The sequence below is a fragment of the Cuculus canorus genome, chromosome 3 (assembly GCF_017976375.1).
Source record: "Cuculus canorus isolate bCucCan1 chromosome 3, bCucCan1.pri, whole genome shotgun sequence".
Classification (NCBI taxonomy): Eukaryota; Metazoa; Chordata; class Aves; order Cuculiformes; family Cuculidae; genus Cuculus; species Cuculus canorus.
Window position 1 is genome coordinate 88,187,014 of NC_071403.1, and position 27,688 is coordinate 88,214,701.

The 27,688-nt window shown below is 46.2% G+C and overlaps 1 protein-coding gene across 15 annotated transcripts in view; it reads right to left on the reverse strand.

Moving 5' to 3' along the window:
- The window catches only part of SLC8A1 (solute carrier family 8 member A1), a 151,450-nt gene that overhangs the window by 98,716 nt on the left and 25,046 nt on the right, over positions 1-27,688 (reverse strand). For all 15 annotated transcript variants that reach the window (XM_054062180.1, XM_054062175.1, XM_054062184.1 and 12 more), the window contains exon 2: positions 21,876-23,711. In XM_054062180.1, the coding sequence (XP_053918155.1) occupies positions 21,876-23,674 (1,799 nt within the window). In that variant the 5' untranslated portion in view covers positions 23,675-23,711. The remainder of the gene's footprint in view (positions 1-21,875; positions 23,712-27,688) is intronic.

Consider the following 27,688-nt stretch of genomic DNA (forward strand, 5'->3'; position numbering starts at 1 on the left):
AAACCCCTTGAATGTTTTGGGGGTGGGGGTTCTTGCTAGGTCCTCAAGGCTCCCTGTATAGAGTTGGCCATGTACAGGTGTCCCACGTAGAGCTGTCCTGCACATAGTTGGCTGCTCTGCAGAGCTGGCCAGGAGAGTTGGCTGTAGAGTTTTCCTTTCCAGGCACGGCAGAGCCCTGCTTTTGGTCCCTAGTTGTTGGAAATACTGCTCTGTCATGCAAAGCAATAAGCTGCTGTGCATGCTGGGAGAGAGTGAGTGAAGAGGTGGTGCACAAAATTTAATGAGGGGAGACAAAAGCATGTGGCCTGCATGGTGATAGGTAGAGGAACAACTGTGGGCTGCAGAGGAGGTGAAGAACAGGAGGGACAGTGTGGGGGTAACCTATCTGACTTGGGTGCTCTAAGGAACCCTCACTGTGGTTAAACTGCCCAAGGGCAGCTGATAATGTACAGCATAAAAAGGACCCTGCATGCACAAAGAGGACTAACAAGCAGTGAGGTTCCAAGCACAGGCAGGATGATTACTTAGAGAGGAGAGCCAGGCTGGGCTGGACAAATCCCAAAGAGTCACTGCAGGAACTATCAGAAGAACAGAAGCAGGAGCAGGTTGCTTTTTCCTGCATGATTCTTGTGCTGGAAGCTGATACTTTTGGGGCAGCAGCCCCCATGTGCATGGGTTCCTATTCACAGAGTTTCAGGCAAATGGGAGATGCTGGATGCTAGCTCCAGGCACATATAGCAGGGCAAAGACTTTCCACACTGCCCTGAGACATCTATTTTTAAACTATTGCATATGTTTCCTTTCACTACCAGTCATACTCATTTGCTTTGAAAGGAGGTTACAAATAAGGAGAAAGCCCCATGTTAATTAAGTGACTGGATGGGCCCATGCCTTTAGCTGAAGTGATTTATTGCCTCCTTCCTCTCCTAGCAGCCACACAGGCTTCAAGGCTGCACAGAAAAGAGCTGCTCAGCTCTTCTTGGAATTGATCTGGGCGAAGACCAACATGGAGGAGATGGGACTGACTCTAGTCATTGGCTGCCTGTCTTTTAACCTCTAGACAGCTCTTTGGAATGGGGGTCCACAAAGAGGGGGCAAATCACAGGTTGAAACCTGTCCCAGCTCTGCTTCGTGTGACTTGCTCCAGGGAATCAAAATTTTCTCCCACTTGGCCTTTCTGAAAGGTGTAAATACAGACAGGACAGCCTGACAGAGATTTCCTAAAATCTCATCTACAGGCATTCTTCCATGCACAGGAATACCCTTACTCTCTGCTAACCCAGAGGGCAAACTGTGCCGTCCTTAAAGTGAGTCACAGCAACTGATTTATCAGACAGGTTTCTGGCTACCTTCAGAGAGGAGGCCAGAAAATACCACTGGGAATTAGGCTTCCCAGGGTGGTAAGAGAGGGAGGAAAAGGATTAAAAATGCTTAAAGTAAAAGGAAAAAAGGTATAAGGAATAACATAATGGAAGGAAGAGGGGAAAAAAGAGGAGAAATTGGAAACTAAGACAAGCTTTAACAGCCATCAGAGAAGCAGAAAATAAAATGAACCTCTGTCTTTCAACAATGTGTTCAAATACCTGCATTCTGGGTATCAAAAGAAGAACTCAGACAGACAAACCAGAAGGATATTATTTGGAACAGCTTGCTGGCTTTCCCTAAAGTTTAATAATAGCAACTTTATTTATACAACTAAATGTTTTTGTTAAAAGGCTAAGTACTGGTATGTCACACTAGTCACTTTAATTTAAAATAAATTCTAAAAGTTCTCACTGGAAAGGCTTGCAGCTAACTATAAATACATGCAATATTCAGATGGATTTTTTTGGAAAGCAGATTTATTCTTCTTCAGAGGAACTAAACAGCACAGCAGTGCAGCATTTCTATACCACAAATTTCCAGAGGCCCTGGGAGTCAGGATTTCTAACTGAATTTTTTTTTTTTTTTTTAGCCCTTCTGCATGGAGGGGCAGCTCTGGATGGTTTGATGTGGAGTTTTTTCATACACGAACAGATTTTAAAAGACACAAGAGAGAGTGAGGAAAATTGAAATGGCAGTCTTGGGTAGCCCTCATCCTCTCTGTTACTCCGAGCATCTGGAGAATAAACCTGGTCAGGTTATGACACTGAAAGCAGCTACCCAGATTCCAGTCCTGGGCCTTCTCTAGGTGAGCATCAATGGCCTCAATTGCTTACTGCATTCATTACTTTTCCCTAAAACGGGAAACCACAGAAAGTTTCCAGCAGTAATGCCAGCCCGTGCCCTCCACTAGGCTCACTCACCGGGAGACATTGCCCTGCGTGGTAAGGACTGCTTCGCTGTGTGCTTGAGTGGCCCTGACTTCTTTTCCTTCCCAGACAGAGGAAGCTCTTTGCTCGTGGTCAGCAGAAAGCAGGACCCGGGTGAACCCCTTCTCGCAATGTGGAGGGGTGCCCAGCCCGACCCCCAGTCTCCTGTGTTACCACATCAGGGGAAACTGCAGGAGGATGCAGGTGACCCTTTTTACTGAACGTTTCCATCTTGTTTGCAAGCCTCAGGATGGTGATAAGGAAGTTCATTTGCATTCCAAACCCCAGCTCCTGCAAATGGCCCAGCCCCAGCCACTTCACCAACCCCTCGGCCAGCTGCACCCTGACAGGAAGGGGAAAGCAGACAGGCTGGTTCGAGTCTGCAAAGGTACAGGTAGCTTCCCCTCTTTTTGTGCTTGCAGAGGGTCTACAAATATCACTGATTGGTTCTTTGCACGTGCTTTGTTTGGCTTGTAAACGTTGCCGGAGTGCGTGACATCATACATTTGCGTTGCCCTAGCAGCAGTCCCACAGCAAAGCAGCAGAGCAGCAGCAGCGGGTGCAGAGGCCAGTAGCACCGCAGCAATCTTTGCAGCAGAGCGCCGCCCTCATCTAAGGCTCCGGCCTCGAATACATGGCGCAGCCCCATCTCACCGAGGCAGCCGGAGGGCAATGCTCCATTCACAGGCCTTTGTCAGGAGCACAGTTTTCATTGCAGCTGTTAGAAAGGATAATTACGGTGAATTCCTTAAAAGCCACTGAAGTCAGCCTGCTAACAGATAGCAGGAAATATTTCTAACAATCACTTCCAACTGCAGCCTTGTATCTAAAATCCAAACAAAAAGCTGAAATCCCCGGCCTGTAACCTGATACCTTGGCTATATATGGTCAAAGAACTACACCAGGAGAAACAGATTCTAAGTCCCTAGCAAATCTCATGCACGCAGCACCAACGCGATCCATTAACCTCTGTAAAAATAACAAGCCCGTATCATCAATCAGCTTTGAAGTAGGCTTGTCACGCTGTTGCATTAAAAGCTCTGCTCTCCCAGGGACATCTCAGCATGCTACACTCACAGCCACATGTACAACCGGGCAAAACATGCTGGAAATGCACAAAGGATGTCCCCTGGCCCTGTATGCCTGCAACAGCAGTTCTGAATTATAAAGCACTATTGCAGAGTCATCAGGTGACCCACAGCACTCCTGAAGCAAAGCACTGCTGAGCAGAGGCAGAGCATTTTACAAGATGCTCGCTGGCAAACAGTGGAATGGTGTTTTCTGGTATCCAGGCTTGCAGAAATAACAGCAAAAATAACTCCTGCATTAAAATGGACAAACAATGATTGGAAAATCACAAGGCATTGAAATGCTTTGCTTCAGTATTCAATACGGAACACTACAAAGTTCTTTTGATAGCAAAAGTCCACATTTTCTATTAAAATGTCAACATCTTTAATGAACCTTCCACATGTCCTTCCACAAGAGAAATGAGCTTCAGAGCTTTACTCAGAGAGGTGCTTCATGTGTCACATGTGCCCCCTCATCCACCTGGCCCCCCTAGCCATGAGCAACAGTAGAGGGATGCCCGTGCCCCCACCACTGGGCACATGGTTGGCACAAGGTATTTCTTCACTACTCGGGGACTGACAAGCTGGAGCTTTGCTGGGACAGCAGTGTTTTCCTTTTGCCTTCCTCTGCTTTTAGCTGAGGGTTTGCTAACCTAACCTGTTGCCTACCTCCCAGCTTTCAGGTTTACTGCTGTCCTGGAAGGATCACGATTTCTGGCTTTGCTGTGTAGTTGGGAGGGCAGGAATACTACCTCTTAGGTAAGACACAGAACAGGGATGTATGTTCATAGGCACAAGAGCTTAAAGGCCAGCATGGCAGATTTTCCTTCGGGAGGGAAGAACAAATTCATGACCTCTGAAGAATCAACAGCTTTGGCCCTGTGATATTGTTTCCTTTGTCCAAGATACTGCTGTGCACATGCACTTCACCATGGAAATGGTCTCATGCTCCAAAGCAAAGAGCTGGCATTCCTGCTTTCAGTCTGCTGCATGTAAGCTTTCAATAGCTTAGCTGTAACATTAATCACAAACCAGTCAAGTGAGCACACTAACGTCCATAAGCCTTGAGACGAAGCCCGCAATGCTTGACTCTCATCAAGAGATCAGCCTCTGCATAGGGCATCCCAAGCAGTCTAGCAGATAGATGAACCTATGTTTTTCTGGAATAGCCTTTTTCTTTTTCACTGCAGTTGAATGCCTTTCTGCCAACCCCCAATTCATTACTTGCAAGTCAGTTTCAAGAAAACTGCAGTGAACATCTGAATTAAAAAAAACCCGGATATTATAAAAGAAAAGTCCTGTTTCCTTTTGTGAGATCTAACATACTGTCTCATTTCTCTTACTGTTACTAGGAAAACAGCATCAAATTCATTTCTGCATATGTCCCTGCCATATGTGGTGACAAAATCATGAGAAATGATTTCTATTTAATACAAACACTCTTTTGTTTCTTTCTGTAACTCATGCAGGGTATGGTCACTAAACCAACAACCAACCCAATTCTGGCTGCAGTCAGTGCCAAAGTAGCAATAATGCCAGCAGGCTATGCCATAGCAAATGGTGAGTTCACAGGGTGGAAACAACTATCAGACAAAACAAGCCTCTTTACAGTGGTGGCAAGGAAGAAGATCTAGGGTTGAGACCTGCAGTTCGAAATACAAATCCCGATAACTTTTGCTGGTAGGCATTACATGGGCTGTATCACAGTCCATACTTGGTGTATCTAACCAGTGTCAGAGAGACCTTGATGCCTGTTGGCCCTTCCCAGCTTCCTCATCTGCTGCTGTCAATGTTTTCCTCATGCCTCAGAAGCCCAGTAACCTCTGAAAACTGGTCGGTATCTTTCCCTGCCCATGTGCCACAACCAAACACACAGTGCTTGCAAACCCTGGATAGGAAATGTGGAACAACAGACCTGAAAGGGAAGATGCATCTGCTAGATGTTCCTAGCCACAAGCTTGGAAAGGAAAAGTGCTGAATTGCACAACAGAGCAGTGACATTTGCCTGCAGACTGATGCAGTTGCAGACCAGCTAGTTACACTCCCTAGCTGACAGGGGAGAGAGAGAGCCGCACGCAGTCTTTCAGGTGAGCACTCTCAGTAGAAATCTGAGTGTTACAAATATTTGTTGGATCTTCTCTCAGCAATTTCAACAGATATAACTCAGGGGCTTAGCTACTCGGAAAAACTCTTCAGGCTTATTTTCAGTCTTTTATACTCCTCTAGACTTTAAAATGTGCTGACTTTGCCTGCAGCTGATAGCCTTGAGATTTGAAAAGAGTTCCTTCACCAAAGGATCAGCTGTGAAGCCTACAACAGTGACCAAATGATTAATCCTACTCCTTCAAGGCATTTTCAGCCACAGCTGTGGCTGACATGGCTTTCCTTTTCCAGGCTGCAACTACTCTCACAAGTCTTCTCACTGAAAGGGGCATTATTCTCCCTTCAACCAGCAGGAGCTGCTCCGGAGGCCTCAGGGCCCTCATTCTCAGTGCTGAGACAAAATGGCCTCAGGTTCCCCTGCCATTCTCCTTCCTCCACTCTGCCAAGTCAGAGCAAAGAAAGCTCCCATTGACAAGATAGTGAGAAGGAAGAGGTGCAAGCCTGAGAAACACGTGTCTGATGGAAGCATTTCAAACAACAGCCAGCTTCCAGAAGGCAAGAACTATTCTCCACCACATCAGTTATCTACTGAGATACAAGAAACAAGTTGACAATGAGAAATTAGATAATAAAAGCTCTGATTTAACTCGTTATGGCTTCTGTTATGGCTCCAGGTATGTGTAGCCCCAGTGCTTGCTGAATTTTATTTACATCTCCATTGCAACCACCTTTGGAGAGCACTGCTACAAGGCACAGAGCAGCAGCAGAGAAATTTGAGGTAATTTTGTTCTGTAGCTCAAGAGAGGTAAGACATTTCCACTGTCACAGTATGGAAACAAACCTCAACCTCCCTCACAATTGACCCCCAACCAGTGTCACTGCACCTCTATAGCAGGATCATGTCCCAGGGCCTTCCCAGCACAGTAAATCTCTGCAGTGTTAGTGTTGCAATGTGGATTTCTGTCACTAAGGACTGAAGTAGGGAAGGGTGATGTTTTATTTAGTCCCAGGTGTCTTCTCTAAAAAACAAGCTAACTCCCCTAGTTTCTCCTGCTTCAGCCCTTAAAATGAAAACAAGGTACACTTCAATGGAGTTTCCAAATCGCCTAACTTTCACTGAGAGGAGAAAATGCAGGGGAAAAAACCCTCAATCAAACATTTTGCCAGTTTCATCTGTTGTAAGAATGACAACCAACAAGACTGTACAATCTCTTGTCACAGAGGGAGGTAAGCCAATGACCTTTACAGGACATTTCTAGCATCTTTGACATACATAGCTATATTGTACTTTAGACCAGCTGTGAGATTAAGCCTTTCTTTACAGACTACCATTTACGTTTAAAAATCGATGGCCTCCACCTCAACCAAAACCTGCACACCAGTAGGCAGAGAAGATTCTCAAGAGATATGAGCTGGGTTCTCCTGGAGGGTTTTGCTGGGGCTATGTGACCTGTTCTGTAATGGGACTGATGGAGACACCAAGGGAGGAGCAGGAGAGAGCATTGCTTGTGCTGGCATGTCCTCAGACTCACTTTGCCCAAACTGCAGCATACGCCCGTTCTCAAGAAGATGTCCATGTGAGAAGGGCTTTCCCTCATGGGTCAGCAAATGTTTAGGCTTCTAGCATCCCAAAGGTTTAAACTCAGCATGTTAGTCCCAGGTTTGCTACAAGCTCATTGGAAAGGTCATAAACTACTCTGTTTCAGCCTCTTCTTCTCATACAGCAGCATCACACCACCTTACTGCATTAATGACCCACTCTTTCTGCATTAGAAGTCATTAGTACAGTGGTGTTAGGGAGATAACTGCTGCCAAATAAAGGCCCCTGCTCACTGGTGCAAAGGGAACATAATTTTACTTAATTTTTAATAACCCAAATGCAAGGTTAAAGCTACCCTTGTTCAAACGTTCACCAGTTCTCTTCTAATTAGTACATGTGCCTAAGCTCAAAAAGAAAGAAATTAATAAAACTCATGCCACAAATCAAAGGTTGCTGTACCTCAGCAAGCACTTGAGAGCAGGCACTATGCCCCACTCCCCATCATGATGAGCTTTGGATCCAAAGATGGCATGTAGCTTTGTGACTCCCAGCTGCTCCTCTGTAGCATTACCCATAAGCAAGGTGCTAGAAGCAAACCCTACTTGCAAAGAGCTGTTGCAAAAGTTGTCTGACTTGCTATATACTTTTCAACACACTGGCTTTCACAGAGAAATTGAGATGCAGAAGTGTTGTTGCTTTATGTCCTGTCACAGTTGCTGTTAGCAGGGGATTTCAAAAACACTTGGCCTAAATCCATCCTCTGCTTAAGTTTCCAGAGTTAATGCAGGAAAGTTTGGTTCAAAATGAAGTTTAATTTTCTCTGAAGCATTAAATAATTAACATTCCCCACACTTGAAACTTCAATTAATTTCTTCAGGCTTCCAAACTAACTTAGTTGCAGTTTTCCTGGAGAGTTAAACATTTTTTCCCTAATTAAAAATGTTCACACAGATCTGTACATTTCCCTTCATGTCTGGCAAAGGAATTTTTAAACCTCTGCTCTAGCTGGGAGGGAAGGGATTAACACAATATTAAATATGGAGCTCTTCATGTTACCTTTTTTTCTTTCCCTCTCTCACACGGAATGTACCCATCCACACAGAGCGCTGACGAGCTTGACACCAAAATGCTGACCAATAGCAGGAAAATTCAGATAAATTTAGTTCTCGCTGTCCCATGCACAGTGATTTTCCTTGGCAAGGCCAGAAGATTTCTCTTTTCCTCATTGCTTTTACCTTTACTGTCTAGTGCAAACTCAGGGCTCTCCCTGCAAGCATACTGAAGCTGAAACTTTTGCAGTATCAGCTCAATGCATTTAAGACATGGATGTCAAACTCATTCTGTAGCAAGAACCAAACAGCTTTTTCCAAGTAGCTGTTTGGAAACTGAGCAGCCCAACCTTGCTGTAAGCATTTGGGAGACTAGGGGTCTCTCAACACCACGCTGAGAATGTTACAGCTGTTACAGCTAACAGAATGTTACTTGAGTCTGCAAGTGCTCACCAGCAGCTCAGAGGAAGCACTCATATGAACCATTGTGATTTTAGCCCCTTTCATTTTTCCTTCCACCCCTCCTTTTCAAATATTTATCATGCATTCACCTCCCTTTTACCATATTTTGCCTCATCACAATACATGCATGATCCTGGTCAGTCTTTCACCTACTCTGCTCAGGCATAGGCATACACAACCCTTAGGTATATGGGCACTTTGAGGTATATGCACCCCTTTTGGAGATGGCTACAGATGCTGCCTAAGTAAGTCCACCTACTCACACCAAGACAAAAGGGCAGAGGTGTGAATTGGCTTTGTAGCTGAGCTGTGCAATAGCTGAATGTGACAAATGTGGTGGTCCCATGAAGCAGAGCAGTGACTGAGCAGTGCCACACTCCCTTTGATGTTTAAAATTAAGTGCTTGGTTTTAAGCCCAGAGTGTCTGACTCTATTTTCCACAAGTTCCCTGTTTTAAACTATGCATGGCTAAGGGTCCAAGTAGGCTGCTGAGGCTTTTCCTTCTCACTAGTGCTGGACTCTGCTCTCTTCTCTACTTTGCACCTCAAACCCAGCACCATAACAGTGTTCCTGTATCCAAGCCATGGGATTACAGTGACTGTGGATTGAAATCAGCACCCTTTGTGCCCCACCTGCATGGCCTGACTGCCTTGCCCCCATTGCAAGCCAGCCCTGTGCTTGCACCCATGGAAGCGACATACACCTCCTCTCACAGGTTTCCTCCTGGTGTTGACAAACCTCTCGCCCTGCATCACAGCCAGCACCAGACAGCTCTCCAGCATCTCCACTAAAAATGCACTACTTCAGCAGTGCAATGAGGTCCCCAGGTTAAGTCTTTTACTGACTCCCCACAAATCACTGAGAGGACAAACTCTGTTTTGGTTCATTAGCAAGTGCTTTGTAGAAATATGTTCGTATATTATCAAGACACCAACAAGCTCACCCATGCTAGGTCTAGGAAGACTTGAATTGAGAAGCAGCTTAAGCCTCCCACATTCTCTTCCAGCTCTGCAGGACTGACAATAGAGAGCAACTCTCTCGTAAAGCACAGAAAATTCTCCACTGGCACACCAAAGCCCAGACAAGGCACTCTAGATGCTAGTCAACATTCTTCTTATAACCCTAAGTCTTGGAGCTTTGCAATTCAGCAAGAAATTTAATTTTCACCAAAACCACAATGAGTAAAGAACCTCCTGAGGCTTTAGCTCTTAGCATAGCAGAGGAAAACATCACCAAAAAGGCTCAAATAAAATGAACCTCAATGGCACTGTTATCACTTTCAGGTCTTGTAACATTTTAAGCAGCTAAATCACTAAGGAAGCTGTTTGTGACAACATCGGAGATGTGAGTCATGGGTTCTGCAAATGGACCTAGATGAAAATGGAGGCAAACACCAGGCAGAGGAATACCAAGAGACAGGGACACAGGAAAAGGAGCTTTAGCCTTTAGCTTTGGCTTTTTAAAGTTACTGCCTTTAGGAGGTAGAAGCCCCCGGCACTTCTTATTTACAAATTAAAACAGGCACCATCTCCTTTGGCACCCAAAGCTGAGCTAAAGACCTCCTTAAGAGTTTGAAGTTGCTGAGGAAGGGGAATTTTGGAAAACTTCAGACCGGTTCTGCCATTCTACTCTGTCAGATGATTGAGTCTATCCAAACTTTCCTTCATCATGGTTTTACTACATTAACACCTAGAAGCAGCCATGAGATAAAAGCTACCACTACAGTCTACAAAGCTTGCTGAGTCAGCTGGCACAGAGTACAACAGTGAATGTTTGAACACAAGGCAGGCACTTTCTGGGGACATCAAACAACCCCCCTGACTTGGAGCGGGCAGGATAAAGGATCAGAAGTCAGGGCCTGTGGCAAAGGAGCAGGGAGGGGAAGTAGCTGCTTTAGTGGCTAGAGCAAGCTTGTGGTAAAATAACCTAAGATTACTTTGCAGGATTGTGGAGCAAAGAGAATGGTGCATCCTGGAGATACTAGGAGGCCCCTGGCTGGCAAGCATAGACGCAGGAGCTTTTGCTCTTGCTCACTGAGAAACAAGGCACAAAGACTGTTTCCTTTTCTCAAGGCAGGTATTTACAATCCTCACCAATTTTCCGTGCATTTTCTGGATAGCCTTTCTTTTTGCATTAGACATTGCATAGGTGTCTGCAATGGTCTGTACTCAGCTGCATGGAAGAGCAGAGCAATCATCTCCTTTGCAGTGCCAGAGCTTTGGATTCCCATGATCTGATCCTGGGGGAGAGAGGGCACTGCATGGAAGTAAGGAGCTAGTGGTGCAAGGGAATTTTCCTGGATCTTCTCTTGTGTTTTCCCAGGTGAAGTTAACGTGCATAGCCCTTAGTCCACTGCTGCCTTCAGATCTGTTCGTTAGTGCCTTCATGAGAGCTTTCCAAGACTGCCTGTTGTCAAGGGGGCTGAGGCGTGGTGTTTTAGTTGTATGTAATTAAACAGTGCTCCCTTATCTAGATTTCAAAAGTTTACTGTTGGGGCTTAAGTACCAATGCTCTCTTCCCCCTCTAATTAGCTCCCTTAATCTTTGCAGCCTGCTTCACCCCCCAGGGCAGTGTTCTCCTGCAAGGAAGCTTGAATTGCATTTAATTATTAGTAAAGGAGGACAGTCGGCTGGTGAGCACTGTCCCAGATATCCATTGTGAGCAAAGAGCGCAGACTAGGTGGCCAAAGGGAAGCCGTGAAGGTTGCATGTGTATACATGCATTTGGTCTTTCTTCATCTGCAGGGTGCACTGCATGTTACCCCCATCACACACTCTGCAGCAGACGACCATGCTGGACAGAGACCACCTCACTGGAGTGCAACTCACAGGATTAATGCTTTTACCTGGCTAGCACATAACAACAGGAGACAAAGAGTTCCCATGATTTCATCTGACCCAATCCTACCCTGAAAGAGACAATAAACCTGGTACCTTCAGTAAATTTTTGAAGCAGCGTCTCTGAGCTATCATCTGCTGTGACAGAGGTCACCCACTCCCCTAAACTACTCCTGAGTGGACCCATCTGTACTAGGAGGAAATTTTCCCTCCTCTCTAATATTGAATTGCTTCTATCGCTCCCTGAAGACCCAGTAGACACCAGAGAATGTCCTTTGCTCAAGGCAACAGACCTTCCCCTACACCTGTGTCTTTCTAAATTAAAACAGACCCAGTTTTTGTAGGCTCTCACCTTGGGTCACATTTCTCAGACCACCAGTCATTTTTCTGTGCTCTCTGTTGGACTCTTCCCAACATCTTCTGGAGTCGAGTGCTCAGAGCTGGACACAGCTGGACAGAGAGAGTAAGGATGACCGTACTTCTTGCGAGTATCTTCAGGATGATATCTGCCTCATTCATTGCAAGGGCATTATGTTATGAGCTCAGACTTGGCTGTTAGGTCACAATGGCACCCCCTGACTCAGTCGTTCACCTCTCACTTGAATTTGTGCTTATGACTATGCTTGCACAAGCACTTTACAGTGTCCTGCTTCTGCTCAGGCTACTTTCCCAGCCCCACTTCTGTAAATCTCCATCCTTTCTAGCATAATACTTCAAAGTCTCATCACATATACAGTTGCTAAGGAGGAACATAAATTTCAATAACCAAACCTAAAGCATGAATGCAAACCTATGGAACCAAGCAAATCCAAAACCTTGTGCGAAGTTGGTTGCCAGGTAAAACCTACTCCCCGCTTGCATGAGCCAAAGCAAGAGGTTTTATCTCAGATCCAGCTGTGCCTTCTCAATGAAATCCGTGCATCTCATCCCTACTCATCACAGCTCTATTTATTCCAGACTCCCTGTAGAACATGATTTTTTTCTGCCTCGTATGTTCTAACATGGCTGTGTATTTCACGTGAGAGCTGTATTAGAACAGCAGAGCCTGGGCTGCAGCAACGGGCACTGGTGAGATGGAAGGGCTGCGGTCTGAGGACCACAGCTCCTTGGAGCAAAACGTCTACAGTCTCCAGACAGGCGTGTTTCTTGCACATAGTTAAAGGCACGCCAGCAAGCGTTCTGTGTCACAACAGTGGCAAGAGGAGTGCTCAGGCTGCACAGGTAAGGTCTTGGGTCAAAGGACTTCAGAGCCAAGGCCACATGAGCAGCACACAGAAGGTGAGAGTGGGGAGAAGGGGAGGCAGTGGAGCACTCTAAAACTTAGAGGTTGCCTGGGAAGTTTGAAGGCCTGATGAGTACCTAATGGATCATATATTTCTACTCCAAATTTGTTTGCGAAGACCCAGCATAAAACTATTTTTGTTTCCCCTGGAAGCAAGAAATTGTTGAGCCAAACAATTCTTTTTTTTGTTTTGTTTTTTGTTTTTGTTTTGTCCTGGGACCTAGCAAGAAAAACTTCATGTCCTTCTTATGTCCCAGCCAGCAAGACAGCAGTTTTGTCACATGGTGACAGGCCTCTGAGACAAGGCTCTCCTCATGGCGTACTGGGCCGTAGTAATTTTACAGCCATAATTACATGACCCCCAAAAAGCAGAGTGTGTGACTATATAGCACACTAGCATTGTAAGAGGAGCAAATAAGCAGAGGAATCAACTCAAGCACCTCCAAAGAGCAAGAAGCTTCTCACAATGATGTCAGACAATATAAAACACCTCTGAAAAACTTACAAGGTAGTATCTCTGCACTGGACTCCACTCAGCCCATCTCTATCCCCTGTCCTCAGTCACCTGAGAGCATCTGCCCCTCAGAGGGACCCTTCCCCTAGGAAGAGCTTTGCTCTGATGTGACAGGCATTTTGCCATCAGCTCTATCTCCCTCCTTCCAGTTCACAGGGATGCAGTTTGTGCCCCATTCTTCATTATTGCTTTTGTTTCTCATTGCCAGACACATTTTATTGTACTTGATGTGTAGGAAGGAGTCCAGGACACTATGGAAATGGAACCAATACTAGGGACTGGACAGAGGAGGCACATGCTAGTCACCCTCTTACTTGCACAGCAATGGGAATATTTTCTCTCTTATGCCATGATATTTGTAAAACAGAGAATTGCTGTTATTGTTTGTTGTCACCCTGGATTCCAGCATTGCCATTCTTGGTAAACCAGTGCAATGCCCTTCCAATGTCAGTGTCAGAAAACTATTAGTAGAGCTTTTTGATAACTCCAAGGGATGTCTCATGGCTAAGTGGCATTTATGACTTGGAGAGAGCTGATCTTAACTCCAACCATTACCCGAGACTGTAAAACAGAGAACATACACACTAGTATTAGTGCAGCTATGCCAGCACGCTGGACATCACAAACATGATGGCTATGAAAGACTTTAATCAAAGCTCCTCATCTGAGAGTGCGTAGAAACTACAGGTGGTTCAGTTAAAACCAGGCTGTGAAGTTTAAGCTAACGGACTTTATTTTTATCCAGCAAAAACAAGGAATCGTGTAAGTGTCTTTTCCCTTGCATGCAGTGATGTGTGTGCCCCTTGCTCTTGAATATGCAGTTTTGCCCCTAGTGTGGGCAAAGCCAGGAGGGACGCATACAAGGCAGACCCAGACAAGGACGACTGTGTACCATCCCCTTGTATGCCTGCCTGCCAAGAGCAGAGCAACATTGCATCCCCCTGCCAGCAGAGAGAGTCGATAGCACTCCATCCACCTGCAGCACAGAGGATGATGTTGGCTGATGACCCCTCCCTGGCATTTCTGTTTCTGACTCAGCCAGATGTCTGCCAGGTCCAGCTTCTCCTCTCTGTTTGGGCTTTTAATGGACAGCAGATGTTTCTCTGCCCATCTGCACAGATTCTTGGATGTCAGCTGTCTGCTTTTTGTTCTGTCACTCTCATTTTAAGCCCACAAAGGCAGCCCTGCTGATGGAAGAAGACTGAGTGCCATCACTGAGGTCAAACATGGAATAAAGTACCAGACGAAAGAAACTATTCCCCAGTGCAGATGCACAACTTGAACTCGGCACTTGCATCGGGGTCCTGTGTGCCAATTACTACCTCTCCTGGCTCAAGGATTTCTGCCACAGTAAAGAATCCCATAGGCACAGGAGGAAAGGGACAGATCCCTGCTTTGTTGACAAGGCCTGCATATCACAGCTGGTGCTAACACTGCTGCCAGCAGTGCTCAAACCACATGCCAGGGCAAAGAAGAGTTCGCAAATTTGGGCAGGTCTTCTCCTATCCCTTACTCTTGTCTCCCCAGCGAGGAGCTACAGAGCAGCACTCACTCCCAAGGTAACTCCCATGCTGACAAGCTTTGCTTGCTTTAATTTTCTTAAAACAAGCCTAGGTCCTGTGTTTTATGAATTACTACAATGCATTTAATAGGTAGCCTTTTCATAAAGGAGCCACAGCAGATGTGTATACAGGCCCTGATGAAGCTAATAAACTGCTCTCAATGGCTTTCAGAGTTATTACATATTTAAGATCCAAGCTCCCTTAATCAACCACAGAGATGCAGCTGGCAGCAGTAAATGCTAGCAACAGCTCATTACAAAACCCCCGAAACATTAGTTTTTCAAGGACAAAACCTGTGCCAGTTCTTCAGTGAGAGCTAACCCACTCTTGTCCTCACCTTCTCCCCTCCATTCCCCTCAGTAATACACTGGCACAACTGCTGCATTCAATAACACAACCTCACTGACTACTCCCCTCCGTAGGGGACATCATCAAATCAAGTTCCTAGATTTCTTGACTTATTTGGGCAAATGGCACAGACTGCATCCTGTGCTACCCTCCTCAAGCAAGCCAGGGGCAGGACTTTTCCCTCCACGCCGTGATGACATGCCACAGGAGCACACCCTTACCTAGGGTAACCCTGGGAGGAGAGGACAGATCAGGCCGTAAGGCACTCAGTGCCCAAGGACAACCGCAAGCACTGCAGGCACTTGGGCACAGGAGAAAGGGGGAGTTCTGTTAACACCCATCTGGCCTTATTTCCTTGCTGTCTCTTAACAGAAATGCTGGGTTGTCCAGTGCAACTGAGACAAGAGCACAGAAGTTTAGAGAGATGCACCTGGCTGGGAGATATAAAGCTAACATTTTAGGAGTGGTTCAGGAAAGACTAACATTGTGTGACTAAAGAGGAGAAAAAGAAAAGACAGCTTACTCAGTTATAGCTGTACCTTCCCCCTGCCCCAAGAGGGGGTGACCATCTTTTGCCCTTCAGAACCCAAAGGAATGATACATTTCAGCTCCAGGGAACTTCTCCTTCTCAAAGCTACCCTCAAAAGGGAAACAGGCCCCATGCCATGCACCAGCTGGTGCAACATACATGCTTAGCTCTCTGCTGTTGGCCACACCAAGGGCACCTCCTGTCCTGCCAAGGACCCAAGACCTAGATCCTGGTGGCTGTGTTTGAACTGTTTGCAAGTCTCACTGGGCTGGGTGAGTCTTCCAGTGGCGAGGGGAAAATGTGCTTGGCTTTAGGCTGGGTGCTGGAAGCAGGCCAAGTAAGTGTTTAATCTTTCTTCGGTCTGTTTTCATATCTCACACTGTGCCTCCAAGATGTTAATCCTGTGCAAGAGCTTGTGAGGCAGGGGATGCACACTGACCCATGCAAACAAAATGGGACAGACAAAGAAAGGAAGAATATGTTCAATGATGAAATGTAGAAAGAGGAATGTTTATTTCCTTCAACTTCAGCCCAGTTAACAGTGGTCTCCTGCATCCTACAGCAAGGCTGACCATGCTAGAGGTTTAATTTTTTTCTCTGAAGCTGCAAGCCATGGATACAAAACTGAGCTAGAGAGGTCCCAGGGCTGAGTCAGGACCATTTGGTTTTGCCCGTCATAATAAATATTTATTGATATTGACATTTTTAAAGGGTTCTTGGGAGGGAGGCTATGTTATGTCTAGGGACACTTTCCCTAAAAATGCAGAGGATTTAACTGATGTTTGTGTCACTAAGCATTTGCTTCCAGAGAAATTACAAAGCTGGCTTAAAGAAGTCAAATTCAAAGGACCAAGAGCAAGCACTTCCTTAATTTCCAGCAGACGCCTTTCATAAAGCTAAACTATATATCACGAACAGCAAGATCTATTGACATAAGATTCTCCGTGCAGTTACAGGTGTAACTGCATAGATGAAATACCAGTTTAATTGGTTATCCATATAATTGCATGTGCCTCACTGACATATTAATATAGTAAAACCTTTTCATTTTGTGGCACGTGGGTGCAGGAATCTAGAATTCAGACTGTAATAGAACTCTAATTGCAGCGTTATGTCTAGAAAAACTATGTTTTGAGCAAGAAAGAACACAGTTTTCACATGGTTTTGCAGTCATGTCTGGAAGAAGTGCCCTCCTGATGTGTTGAAACAGCAAGCAGAAGAGATCCCATCAGTTAGGCGAAGGATTGCTTCCTCCTCTAAGACAGGAGGCTGGACTTCTTTTAAATTATTTGGCATTTGGTCAGGAGATAAAAATACACTGGCTAGATGAACCAGTGACGACTTCTATGATCACAATAGCTGTGGTTAATGGTTGGGCAGGAAGAGATTGCAACTACACATCTTCTCCATGTTCCGATCAAGAAAGCTTTAATCATTAATAGAGATGCAAGAGAAGGTTGGAGTCACCTGGTTGAGGATGGCCCCACAAGGAACGGTCTCTCTTACACTTCAAATTATAGCACCCTGTCCTACACTGACATCTCAGAGCCCCAGTTTTCCATGCAGCATCATTGAGACTGACCTTGCTGGCACTCAAGTCAAACATCTTTAGCTTTCCCATACATGTAGATTGTAATAATTTGTCAAGCAAACCCAGTTAACCCCTTTGCAAAACACATTTAAATGCTGTTTCTTTCATTTGCCAACCTGTACACATCACACACTTGGCTTTGCCTCAGAATCAAGGAGCATCTCTCACTCCAAGAGGCTACCAGGCAGTGCTGGGATAAAATGTTCCGTAGAAGGATCAACATCTTCTCCACTATACATCTGTTTGGTAGCATCAGAATAAGATCCTTGTTTAAATGCACAGGAATCACACAGAATCACAGAATCACAAGGTTGGAAAAGACCCACTGGATCATCGAGTCCAACCATTCCTAACACTCCCTAAACCATGTCCCTCAGCACTTCATCCACCCGTTCCTTAAACACCTCCAGGGAAGGCGACTCGACCACCTCCCTGGGCAGCCTGTTCCAGTAGCCAATGACTCTTACTGACGGAGCTTCAGGCCATTCCCTCTTGTCCTGTCCCCTGTCACTTGGGAGAAGAGGCCAGCTCCCTCCTCTCCACAACCTCCTTTCAGGTAGTTGTAGAGAGTAATAAGGTCTCCCCTCAGCCTCCTCTTCTCCAGGCTAAACAACCCCAGCTCTCTCAGCCGCACCTCGTAAGACTTGTTCTCCAGCCCCTTCACCAGCTTTGTTGCTCTTCTCTGGACACGCTCCAGAGCCTCAACATCCTTCTTGTGGTGAGAGGTCCAGAACTGAACACAGTATTCGAGGTGCGGTCTCACCAGTGCCGAGTACAGAGGGAGAATAACCTCCCTGGACCTGCTGGTGACCCTATTTCTGATACAAGCCAAGATGCTGTTGGCCTTCTTGGCCACCTGGGCACACTGCTGGCTCATGTTAAGTCGGCTGTCAACCAGCACCCCCAGGTCCTTCTCTTCCGTGCAGCTCTCCAGCTGCACAGCTTCCCCCAGTCTGTAGCGCTGCATAGGGTTGCTGTGCCCCAAGTGCAGGACCCGGCATTTGGCCTTGTTAAACCTCATGCCATTGGTCTCGGCCCAGCGGTCCAGCCTGTTAAGATCCCTTTGCAGAGCCTCCCTACCCTCCAGCAGATCCACACTTCCTCCCAGCTTAGTGTCATCTGCAAACTTGCTGAGGGTGCACTCAATGCCTTCATCCAGGTCATTGATAAAGACATTGAACAGAGCTGGACCCAGTACTGAGCCCTGAGGAACTCCACTTGTGACTGGCCTCCAGCTGGAGTTAACTCCATTGACCACCACTCTCTGGGCCCGGCCATCTAACCAGTTTTCAACCCAGGAGAGTGTGTGCCTGTCCAGGCCAGAGGCTGACAGTTTCTGAAGCAGAATGCTGTGAGAAACTGTGTCAAAGGCTTTACTGAAGTCCAAGAAGACTACATCCATAGCCTTTCCCCCATCCAGTAGTCGAGTGATTTTGTCATAGAAGGCAATCAGGTTAGTTTGGCAAGATCTGCCTTTTGTAAACCCATGTTGACTGGGCCTGATCACCCGGTTCTCTTGCATGTGCTTCACGATAGCACTCAAGATTACCTGTTCCATGACTTTCCCTGGCACTGAGGTGAGACTGACAGGCCTGTAGTTCCCCGGATCCTCTCTGCAACCCTTCTTGTATATGGGCACAACATCAGCCAGCCACCAGTCTAGTGGAACTTCCCCAGTCAGCCAGGACCTCTGGGAGATGATGGATAGGGGTTTGGAAAGGACATCCGCCAGCTCCTTCAATACTCTTGGGTGGATCCCATCCAGTAGTTACACAGCTATTTTGTGTGCTCTGGGAAAGCTCCATTGCAAAATGAGAAGTCTATCTGGACACTGCAAACAAACGTTATATAATGGAGTCTTTGGGGAACTGGAAGAAGGTCTCCAGAATATCAGGGTCCTCCCAGTGTTTTCTAATTTTACTGGGACATAACAGCAATCCATCCCTCTAATAATAGAGGCTTTACACATTTTCTTTCATGCTTATGTCCCCCTCCATTGCCCTCCTATTGTTGTTAGAGCACCAGAAAAACATATCTTACTTGACTTTATCAACCTATTCATAAAGCCTAGAATGGCAGAGCTGAAGAGGCACAAAAGGCCCTTATAAAGAGCAGCAAAGCCATCTCTTGGCCACCAGAACATGGGAACACCTCAAGTTTTAGAAATTTATTGACTCAAGTGTGCTGGGGAATAGCACCACTCTACATAGCTGTGGTTTAGCTGAAGCACAGCACTAACAAGCAATGTCATAGCAAAGAGGCTTTAGCTCTGTAAGCCACGTATTGGGCTAGCACATCTTCTTTATTCCCATTAGAGCAAATTCTTCCAAGGGAGGATGCCTCAGCTTTAGGAGTACACCATCTTTGTGCTGCAGAACTGTCCTAAACTTGTGCACAGGCAAACATAGGCCTGCTAGAAATCTTTTGCAAGTCAGATTGTACCATCCAACACCTGAATATAGACTGTAGCAGCTAAGTACTGGATGAAAACACACCGTGTTTCAGGCACATGAGTAGAAAATTTGTACAGTTTCATCCATCTACCAGAAAAATAAGGTATCTGCATGTCCTCTCGCATCTGAATGGTGCAAGCCTCTTAGTCAACATACAGCCCTGCAGTCGCCTCCTTCTACTCCATTCTCTAAGAGTACAACTCTATCATATTGTGAAGTTCTAAAGTGGTACTTCCCATGTACCATTACTCGTTCTGATTCCAGAGAGAGACAGTTTAAAGGCAATAAAGGTATGATTGCTTGCTGTGCAGGTATTGACAGCCAGAAAGAAAAGGAGGGAGAAGGTTTGCAGTGGCAGGAAGGCCTGCACACCAGCATACCCTGGGAGGCCCAGCAGCAGCTGCAACAGGACGTGGTCACCCCCTTTCTAGCACACCCCTTGGTTACTGTGCTGTTGGCAAAAGTCAACAGTAAACAGCTTAGTGGAGGAAAGGCCACTAGCATAGACACAGCACAGTGGGCCCTGGTGCAGTGCTGGGGAGAAGGCACCACAGAACCCTGCATCTCAGGCTGAGCATCAAGAGGCAGTGCAGGAACAGGCAACACTACCTGCCTTTGTTGAAGGACAGCACAGAGATCCTGACCGGAGTGAGGGATCCAAGACAAGGGGGATGCCCAAGCCCCTTGGGCACAGTCATGGAGCCTGTGGCCATGTGTTTGATCTGCCACGTAAGCATGTCTCATCCCAGTGGAACCGAGATGAAATGTTAAAAGTCTTGCCGCCAGAAGCCCAGTGCTGAGTGACCTCTTTAAAAAGTAAAGAGCCTTCGAGGGATATTCTTACAGCCTAGCTTATTGCATCTCTACGGACAACGCCCTGCTTCTCCCAAAATGAAACCAACAAACAATCCAATAACTGCATTCCTCTCTACTAGTTATCATTCAGGAGCCAGAAAGAATGGCATGTTGTGTGTTTTCAGCTCTTGTGTTAGCAACATGCATGTTCTGGCTTCCAGGTTGTTAGAGTTGCGAAGTTCTTGCTCAGTTTTTCCTGAGAAGTCAAAATCCCAACTGGTCTAATACCCTCCCTGAGAGCTACAAATTACTTTTTTCTTTCCCCCTACTTCAAGAAGTTTTATGATTCCTCTGTTTGCTTTGTTCTCCCTGTGCACACGGAGCAAGTATAAGTAAGAGACAGAATCTAAAGACCACTCTCAGTACCCATCATGAGCCTGTCTCAGCTCCCAAGAGACCAAGTGTATGATGTGCAACACCCAACCCAACATTTAGCTCTCCCTTGACACAGCAGTGTCCTTTATCACAGACTGCTCCCAGTCTTATGTAGTGGTTTTGTGCTTCAGAGGTACCGTTGGCAGCAAGTGATCGACAGACACACACTTCACTGTAGGAAGAGCCTGAGGCTGGATTGATGTAACTTGCAATGCTTGCTCTTCCCAGAGCCCCAACTGGGCAAGGAACTGTCTTCAAGAGATACCCAAGGGTAAATGTTTTCTACCATTACTGTGCTAGTTTATATTCTCCATATAATGTAATAAGGCTACAGCACTAATAATTTTTCCACTATCCACCTACCAACACTAAGGAGTAGCCTCCAATACCTTTCAGCCTCTTTTTTATTTGCAAGCAGTCAAATGTGGCTGCAGTTGCATCTTAACCATGAGGCTTCTCTTCATGACGATATTTTTTCAGGACATATATTGCACAATGACCCAGGCCTACAGCCTTTAGAAAAGTAGGATGTGAAATTACCTTCATCAAAGCCCTGAACAGAACAGCAATGGAACAGGCTGTGGCCTTGTCCCAGATGATCTGACCCTAAACAGGCATATGGAAGTAAGTACCACAATTCATGCGCTCAGTTTAGGCCCTTTGAAAGACAGGTCCTTGTGACTAGGTGGTAACAGCCAGCTTGGTTTTGTTCTCTCCTTCACCGTAGAGGTGCGTCTACAGAGGTCAGTGCATGGGTAGGGTGCAGGAGGCTGGGGTCACAAACCAGTCTCACCTCCTCGCTGCTAGAAGGGTGGAGTACTCCTGAGCAAGCATCACTCCCTGGGCTGTTAGCAAGGCAGGAACGCAGCATTTCAGTCCCCCCAAAGCACACAAGGTCATTCATGGCTTACTGCAATGTGCTGGCACCCAAACACCTCCAGTGTAGCTCTGGGAGCCATGCACATTTAATTTCAGAACCAGAGACTGTAAGAAACAAATAAAAACTTCACTTACACTATCTCATCATTCTGGAACTCCAGCTCCCCGCAGGTGTCTTCAAAGTCCTCTCCTCCACCTTTTGCTGAGCCTTCGATAGTTTTGTAGGGCACAATAACATTTCCTCGTGCACCAGAGGTTCGCAACACTTTCACTTCCATGGTCCCCACACTTTCACTGACATGTGTTACTGGCTCCTCAAAGGTGAAGATGCCAGCGTGGTCATCGTCAAAGATGGTGACAGTGGCAGTAGATGGTGATCCCAAGCAGGCAAGTGTTGAGACATGACTGGCCTCCAGAATGCCCTCATCTGAGACCTCAGTGCTCACACGGACGTTGCTGAGATGGACCAGGAAGTTTTCATCCTCCTCAAAAATATCATCATCGATTATGCCAACACGGATTTCTTTCTGGGTCTCTCCAGGCTTGAAGACCACTGTCCCTTCAGTGAACTCATAGTCAGAGCCAGCATTGGCTGTCCCATCCTCTGTCCGGAAATCAACATACACTGTGTTTGTCAAGTCGCCTCCCCGGCGAATGATGGTCAGAGCAACAGTGCCACAGTTCTCCAGACACTGGTAGGTACCCTGCTCAAAGTGGAGCTTGCTGATGGGATCATTTTCTGCCACCTCACTGTTGACCTCATGCATGCTGACAGCTTTGCGGGCCTGGTCTGCAGCATGTCTCTTCAAGATGTTGCCAGCTCCTGTCATAAGCCGAGTGGCCTGAATACGGTAAAAGGCTCTGCTTTTCTGTTGCTGGCTCAGGACCTGGTAGTTGGCCAACTCTATAAGCTGTTCAATTTCCTTGTCGGGGTGTTTTTGTTTCAGCTCCTTCAGAATCCGAGCCATTTCCCTCCTGGCTTCCTCATCATCCTGGTCTTTCTCATCTACCTCCAACACCAGTGTCCCATCCAAAAAGTTCTCCACATGAGAATTAGCAACCTTTCCATCCATCTCAATATCAGCTTTAGAGGAGGGCCGGTCACCCTCATGCTCAATGATCATGCCTCTCTGCTTGCCAGCTCGGTATTTCTTGTAGACATACTTGTAAAATAAAAGCCTCCTGTCAGCTATCCAGGCAAACACCACACAGATAGGGAAGAAGAAGAAGGTGAGCAAGCCTTCCCAAACCTCCACAATCCCGGGAGAAGACACAGATAAAATAATGTAAAGCCAAGTGTAGGCAAAGATGCTCCAGGCTGCTGTAACAAAAAACACTCGCAAATGCTTGATCTTCCTTATCTCTCCATCTGGAACAACGTAAACACAGATCGCAATGATGACAAACATGTTAAATGCAGCACTCCCCACAATTGTGCTTGGCCCCAAGTCCCCTGCTGTGAAACCATGGCCACACACTTCGATAACAGACAGGAGTATCTCAGGTGCTGATGATCCCAATGCCATCAGTGTGAGATTGGAAACAGTCTCATTCCAGATCCTCACTGTGGTTTTGCTGGTCTCGCCATTGGGCTTCTTGATGGTTATTTCCCGCTCTTGGGATGTAATGACTTCAATGGAGGACATAAAGCGGTCAGCTATGATGGATACTCCCAAGAACATATACACCATCGCAACAAAATACACTGTTGCTCGAGCAATTTTGTCACCAAAAGAGGGGTCTTGGGGTTCCCATATTGGTAAAATCACACCCTTTTTGCAGATGTATGAGCCAGCGCACTCCTCGGTGTCATTCACAGGCAATTCACTGGGGCTTTCCGCATGTATGCTATCTGCATGGAAAAGCAAAACCAGAACAAGGCTCAAGAGTTGGAAGCTCTCTGGGAAGGTGGGTGGGTGAGTTGCTTGCGACATGGCCACTTCCACTGAACAGGTTCTAAATGTCCTTAACCTACAGAGACAAAAGGAAAGATGCATTAAGTGAGGCCAACTAGAGATAATAGATTTTCCTCTACACCTTGTTTATTTCCCATCTTTCCCAAACGTATAATAACGCTACCCTGTTACACAAGAAGACCTACCTAATGAGCCCATTTGTGTTATGATTACTGCAATTTTCCATGTACAAATCATCTAGTTCAGTTATCTGAACCAGGACAGATTCAGATACTACCAGCGGGCTAACACATACCCCCTTTATCTACTATGGTATTTAATGCCACTTGATTTCTCTTTGCTGAAAGCTTATTTCACAGAATCACAGAATCACAAGGTTGGAAAGGACCCATTGGATCATCGAGTCCAACCATTCCTAACACTCCCTAAACCATGTCCCTAAGCACTTCATCCACCCGTTCCTTAAACACCTCCAGGGAAGGTGACTCGACCACCTCCCTGGGCAGCCTGTTCCAGTAGCCAATGACTCTTTCTGTGAAGAATTTTTTTCTGATATCCAACCTGAACCTCCCCTGACGGAGCTTCAGGCCATTCCCTCTTGTCCTGTCCTCTGTCACTAGGGAGAAGAGGCCAGCTCCCTCCTCTCTACAACCTCCTTTCAGGTAGTTGTAGAGAGTAATAAGGTCTCCCCTCAGCCTCCTCTTCTCCAGGCTAAACAACCCCAGCTCTCTCAGCCGCTCCTTGTAAGACTTGTTCTCCAGCCCCCTCAGCAGCTTTGTTGCTCTTCTCTGGACACGCTCCAAAGCCTCAACATCCTTCTTGTGGTGAGGGGTCCAGAACTGAACACAGTATTCAAGGTGCGGTCTCACCAGTCCCGAGTACAGAGGGAGAATCACCTCCCTGGACCTGCTGGTGACCCTATTTCTGATACAAGCCAAGATGCCATTGGCCTTCTTGGCCACCTGGGCACACTGCTGGCTCATGTTCAGTCGGCTGTCAACCAGCACCCCCAGGTCCTTCTCTTCCGTGCAGCTCTCCAGCCATTCTTCCCCCAGTCTGTAGCGCTGCATAGGGTTGTTGTGCCCCAAGTGCAGGACCCGGCATTTGGCCTTGTTAAACCTCATCCCTTTGGTCTCGGCCCAGCAGTCCAGCCTGTTCAGATCCCTTTGCAGAGCCTCCCTACCCTCCAGCAGATCCACACTTCCTCCCAGCTTAGTGTCATCTGCAAACTTGCTGAGGGTGCACTCAATGCCTTCATCCAGGTCATTGATAAAGACATTGAACAGAGCTGGACCCAGTACTGAGCCCTGAGGAACTCCACTTGTGACTGGCCTCCAGCTGGAGTTAACTCCATTGACCACCACTCTCTGGGCCCGGCCATCCAACCAGTTTTCAACCCAGGAGAGTGTGCGCCTGTCCAGGCCAGAGGCTGACAGTTTCTGAAGCAGAATGCTGTGAGAAACTGTGTCAAAGGCTTTACTGAAGTCCAAGAAGACTACATCCACAGCCTTTCCCCCATCCAGTAATCGAGTGATTTTGTCATAGAAGGTGATCAGGTTAGTTTGGCAAGATCTGCCTTTTGTAAACCCATGTTGACTGGGCCTGATCACCCGGTTCTCTTGCATGTGCTTCATGATAGCACTCAAGATTACCTGTTCCATGACTTTCCCTGGCACTGAGGTGAGACTGACAGGCCTGCAGTTCCCCGGATCCTCTCTGCAACCCTTCTTATATATGGGCACAACATCAGCCATTATTTGTTCAATTGTAATTTCTTGTTTCTCATCCAGTTAAAGCCCATCATTCTCCTTCACAGCTGCAAGAAGCGTTTCCCACTTCAAAATTACAGAGCACTCACTCACTGGAGTTCAGGGTAAGAGCAGTAGAGTACAGGGAAATCTAGTATCCCCTCATCAGTTTAAAAAAAAATATTTTTATACTTTTTAATCACTGTAAACTATATATTCCACAGCATTTTCTTAATCACGGTCCTCCCAAGCCTTTATTCCACACCAGAAATCTACAGAAAGTGAGCTCAAGCCCTGGCAAAACCTTATTCGTAACAGTAACTCGGTCACAAGGTGTACCAGAAGGGCAGTCATTAATTAATGATTTTGGAGCCAGTCCTGCCACAGCACATCACTTTGCATCTTCCCAAAACTGGAAAGAGCCCCATATGCATCCAAGCCTGGCTCTCTTGGCATGCTTTGAGAGGACACCTGTCCATGCACTTTTTTTTCCCACTAGGTCAGGTTTGGCAGCTTCCCCTTTAAGGGGGGGAAACATGTCACCAGACATGACAGTAGTACTTGCCCCTTTCCTACCTTGGAATTTTCCAGCAGTGTAGAAGAGCTGTTAAAGAGGATTACAGTTATTTAGCAGTGCATAACCCAACTTTAAGTATGTAGAGATGCTTAGTCCAAAAACCTGAGCATGCTCTGTGTTACATCCTCAATTTTACAAGCCAATAAAAGCCAAATTCCTAGTTATTAAAGCTGTATTTTCTCCTCAATGAGACCCTTTGCCATGTTACACTTTTGTATTCCAAGTTAATTTAATCACACAATACTTAAAAATGTTTCTATGAAGGGAAGAAAATGAGTATGTCAATACTTTTACTTTGCTGGAGAATACAAAAGGCTGAACTACTTTTGCTCAGAAAAACACCCCACATCCTACAAAGATAAAAAAAAAGAGCTCAGCCATGAAAGGTTTTGACTTCTAAGACAAAAATGGTATTCCCAGGCCCATATCAGAGATGGGACACAAGCAGGAGGTCAGTCAACATCTCCTGAAGCCTCTGCAATGCCTGCATGTCTCTCCCCTACCATTTGCCATTTACTTGGTCTCCAGCAAATCCAACATCAGGTCTGACAACCACACAGCTGCATGTGCCACGAGACACAGACCACCCCATCCATGCTAAAGGCTGCATCTGGTGACAGCAACCCAGCTGTCACCTGGACCCAGTCCATAGCAAGCTTGACCCAAACAGGATGACTAAGCACACCTTCTCTCTTCCTCTTGAAACACGGTTTGTTTCGCAGCACAGGTCCATGTACACAGCAGGATACACATGCTGCATAGCTGACTGCGAAAGTACAGCCAGGCAGGCACTCCTAGGAAGCATTTACACTTCAAAACAGGGACACATCAATGCCTTCTTGAAGATAAGCACCTGGTCACTACCACCCATCTCCTTCTCTCCCATGACACAGGAATCTCTCCTTGTTAGGGTAGGGGCATATTGCGCAGGGACAAGGCTGCATGCGAATTAAAAACTGGCTGCAGGAAGCAATGGGTACCATCATGAACCCACGTTACAGCATCTGCTTCACAGAGACATCGTAATAGTGGATCAAAGTCCTCTGCTCCATTTGCTTTTATTTAAGGATGCTGTAGTAGTATTAATAGGCTGGAAGAACAATACCGAGAATTTACCAAGACAGTTTTATACACATAGTATTTCCTTACCAGGAATTGTTGGTCTGCCCCCAACACCACCCCCCTAGTTTTCTAATTAAGAAAAGAAAGATACACAAAGCAAGAATTGCTTAAGTCAGAGAGCTGAGTGATAAGAACAGATAAGATAAACAAGAAAAAGCAAGTCTCCTGTATGAAGATAGATTTAAGAGTTTGTGCTGAAAATCCTGCTAAAGCTACAAAAACCTCTTACTGCTGGAGTCAGAAGTTCTGAACATGGCTCTCCTGATCACAGTCCCTGGGTATCTCCTGCTTCCCAGAATGCAGGCTCCAGCCACTACTTACAAATCTGAAGTGAAAAATTGAAAACATGTTTTTTGTAAAGAAGAGTACCTTGTTGCAGGCCATTTGGCAGATAGCAAAACTGAAACAGATGTGTGTTCGTGGTCACTGAAGTTTATCCAAAACGTAAATCAGTCACTCAACATGTGTACTCCTGTGTTTCATACTGCTCCAAATGAAGTCTTGGAGACATTTGATAAAGGGGCTGTCAAAACACAGGCTGACTTTGTGTACCCCAGATAGCTCCTAAGTGTAGCTTTGGTTTGG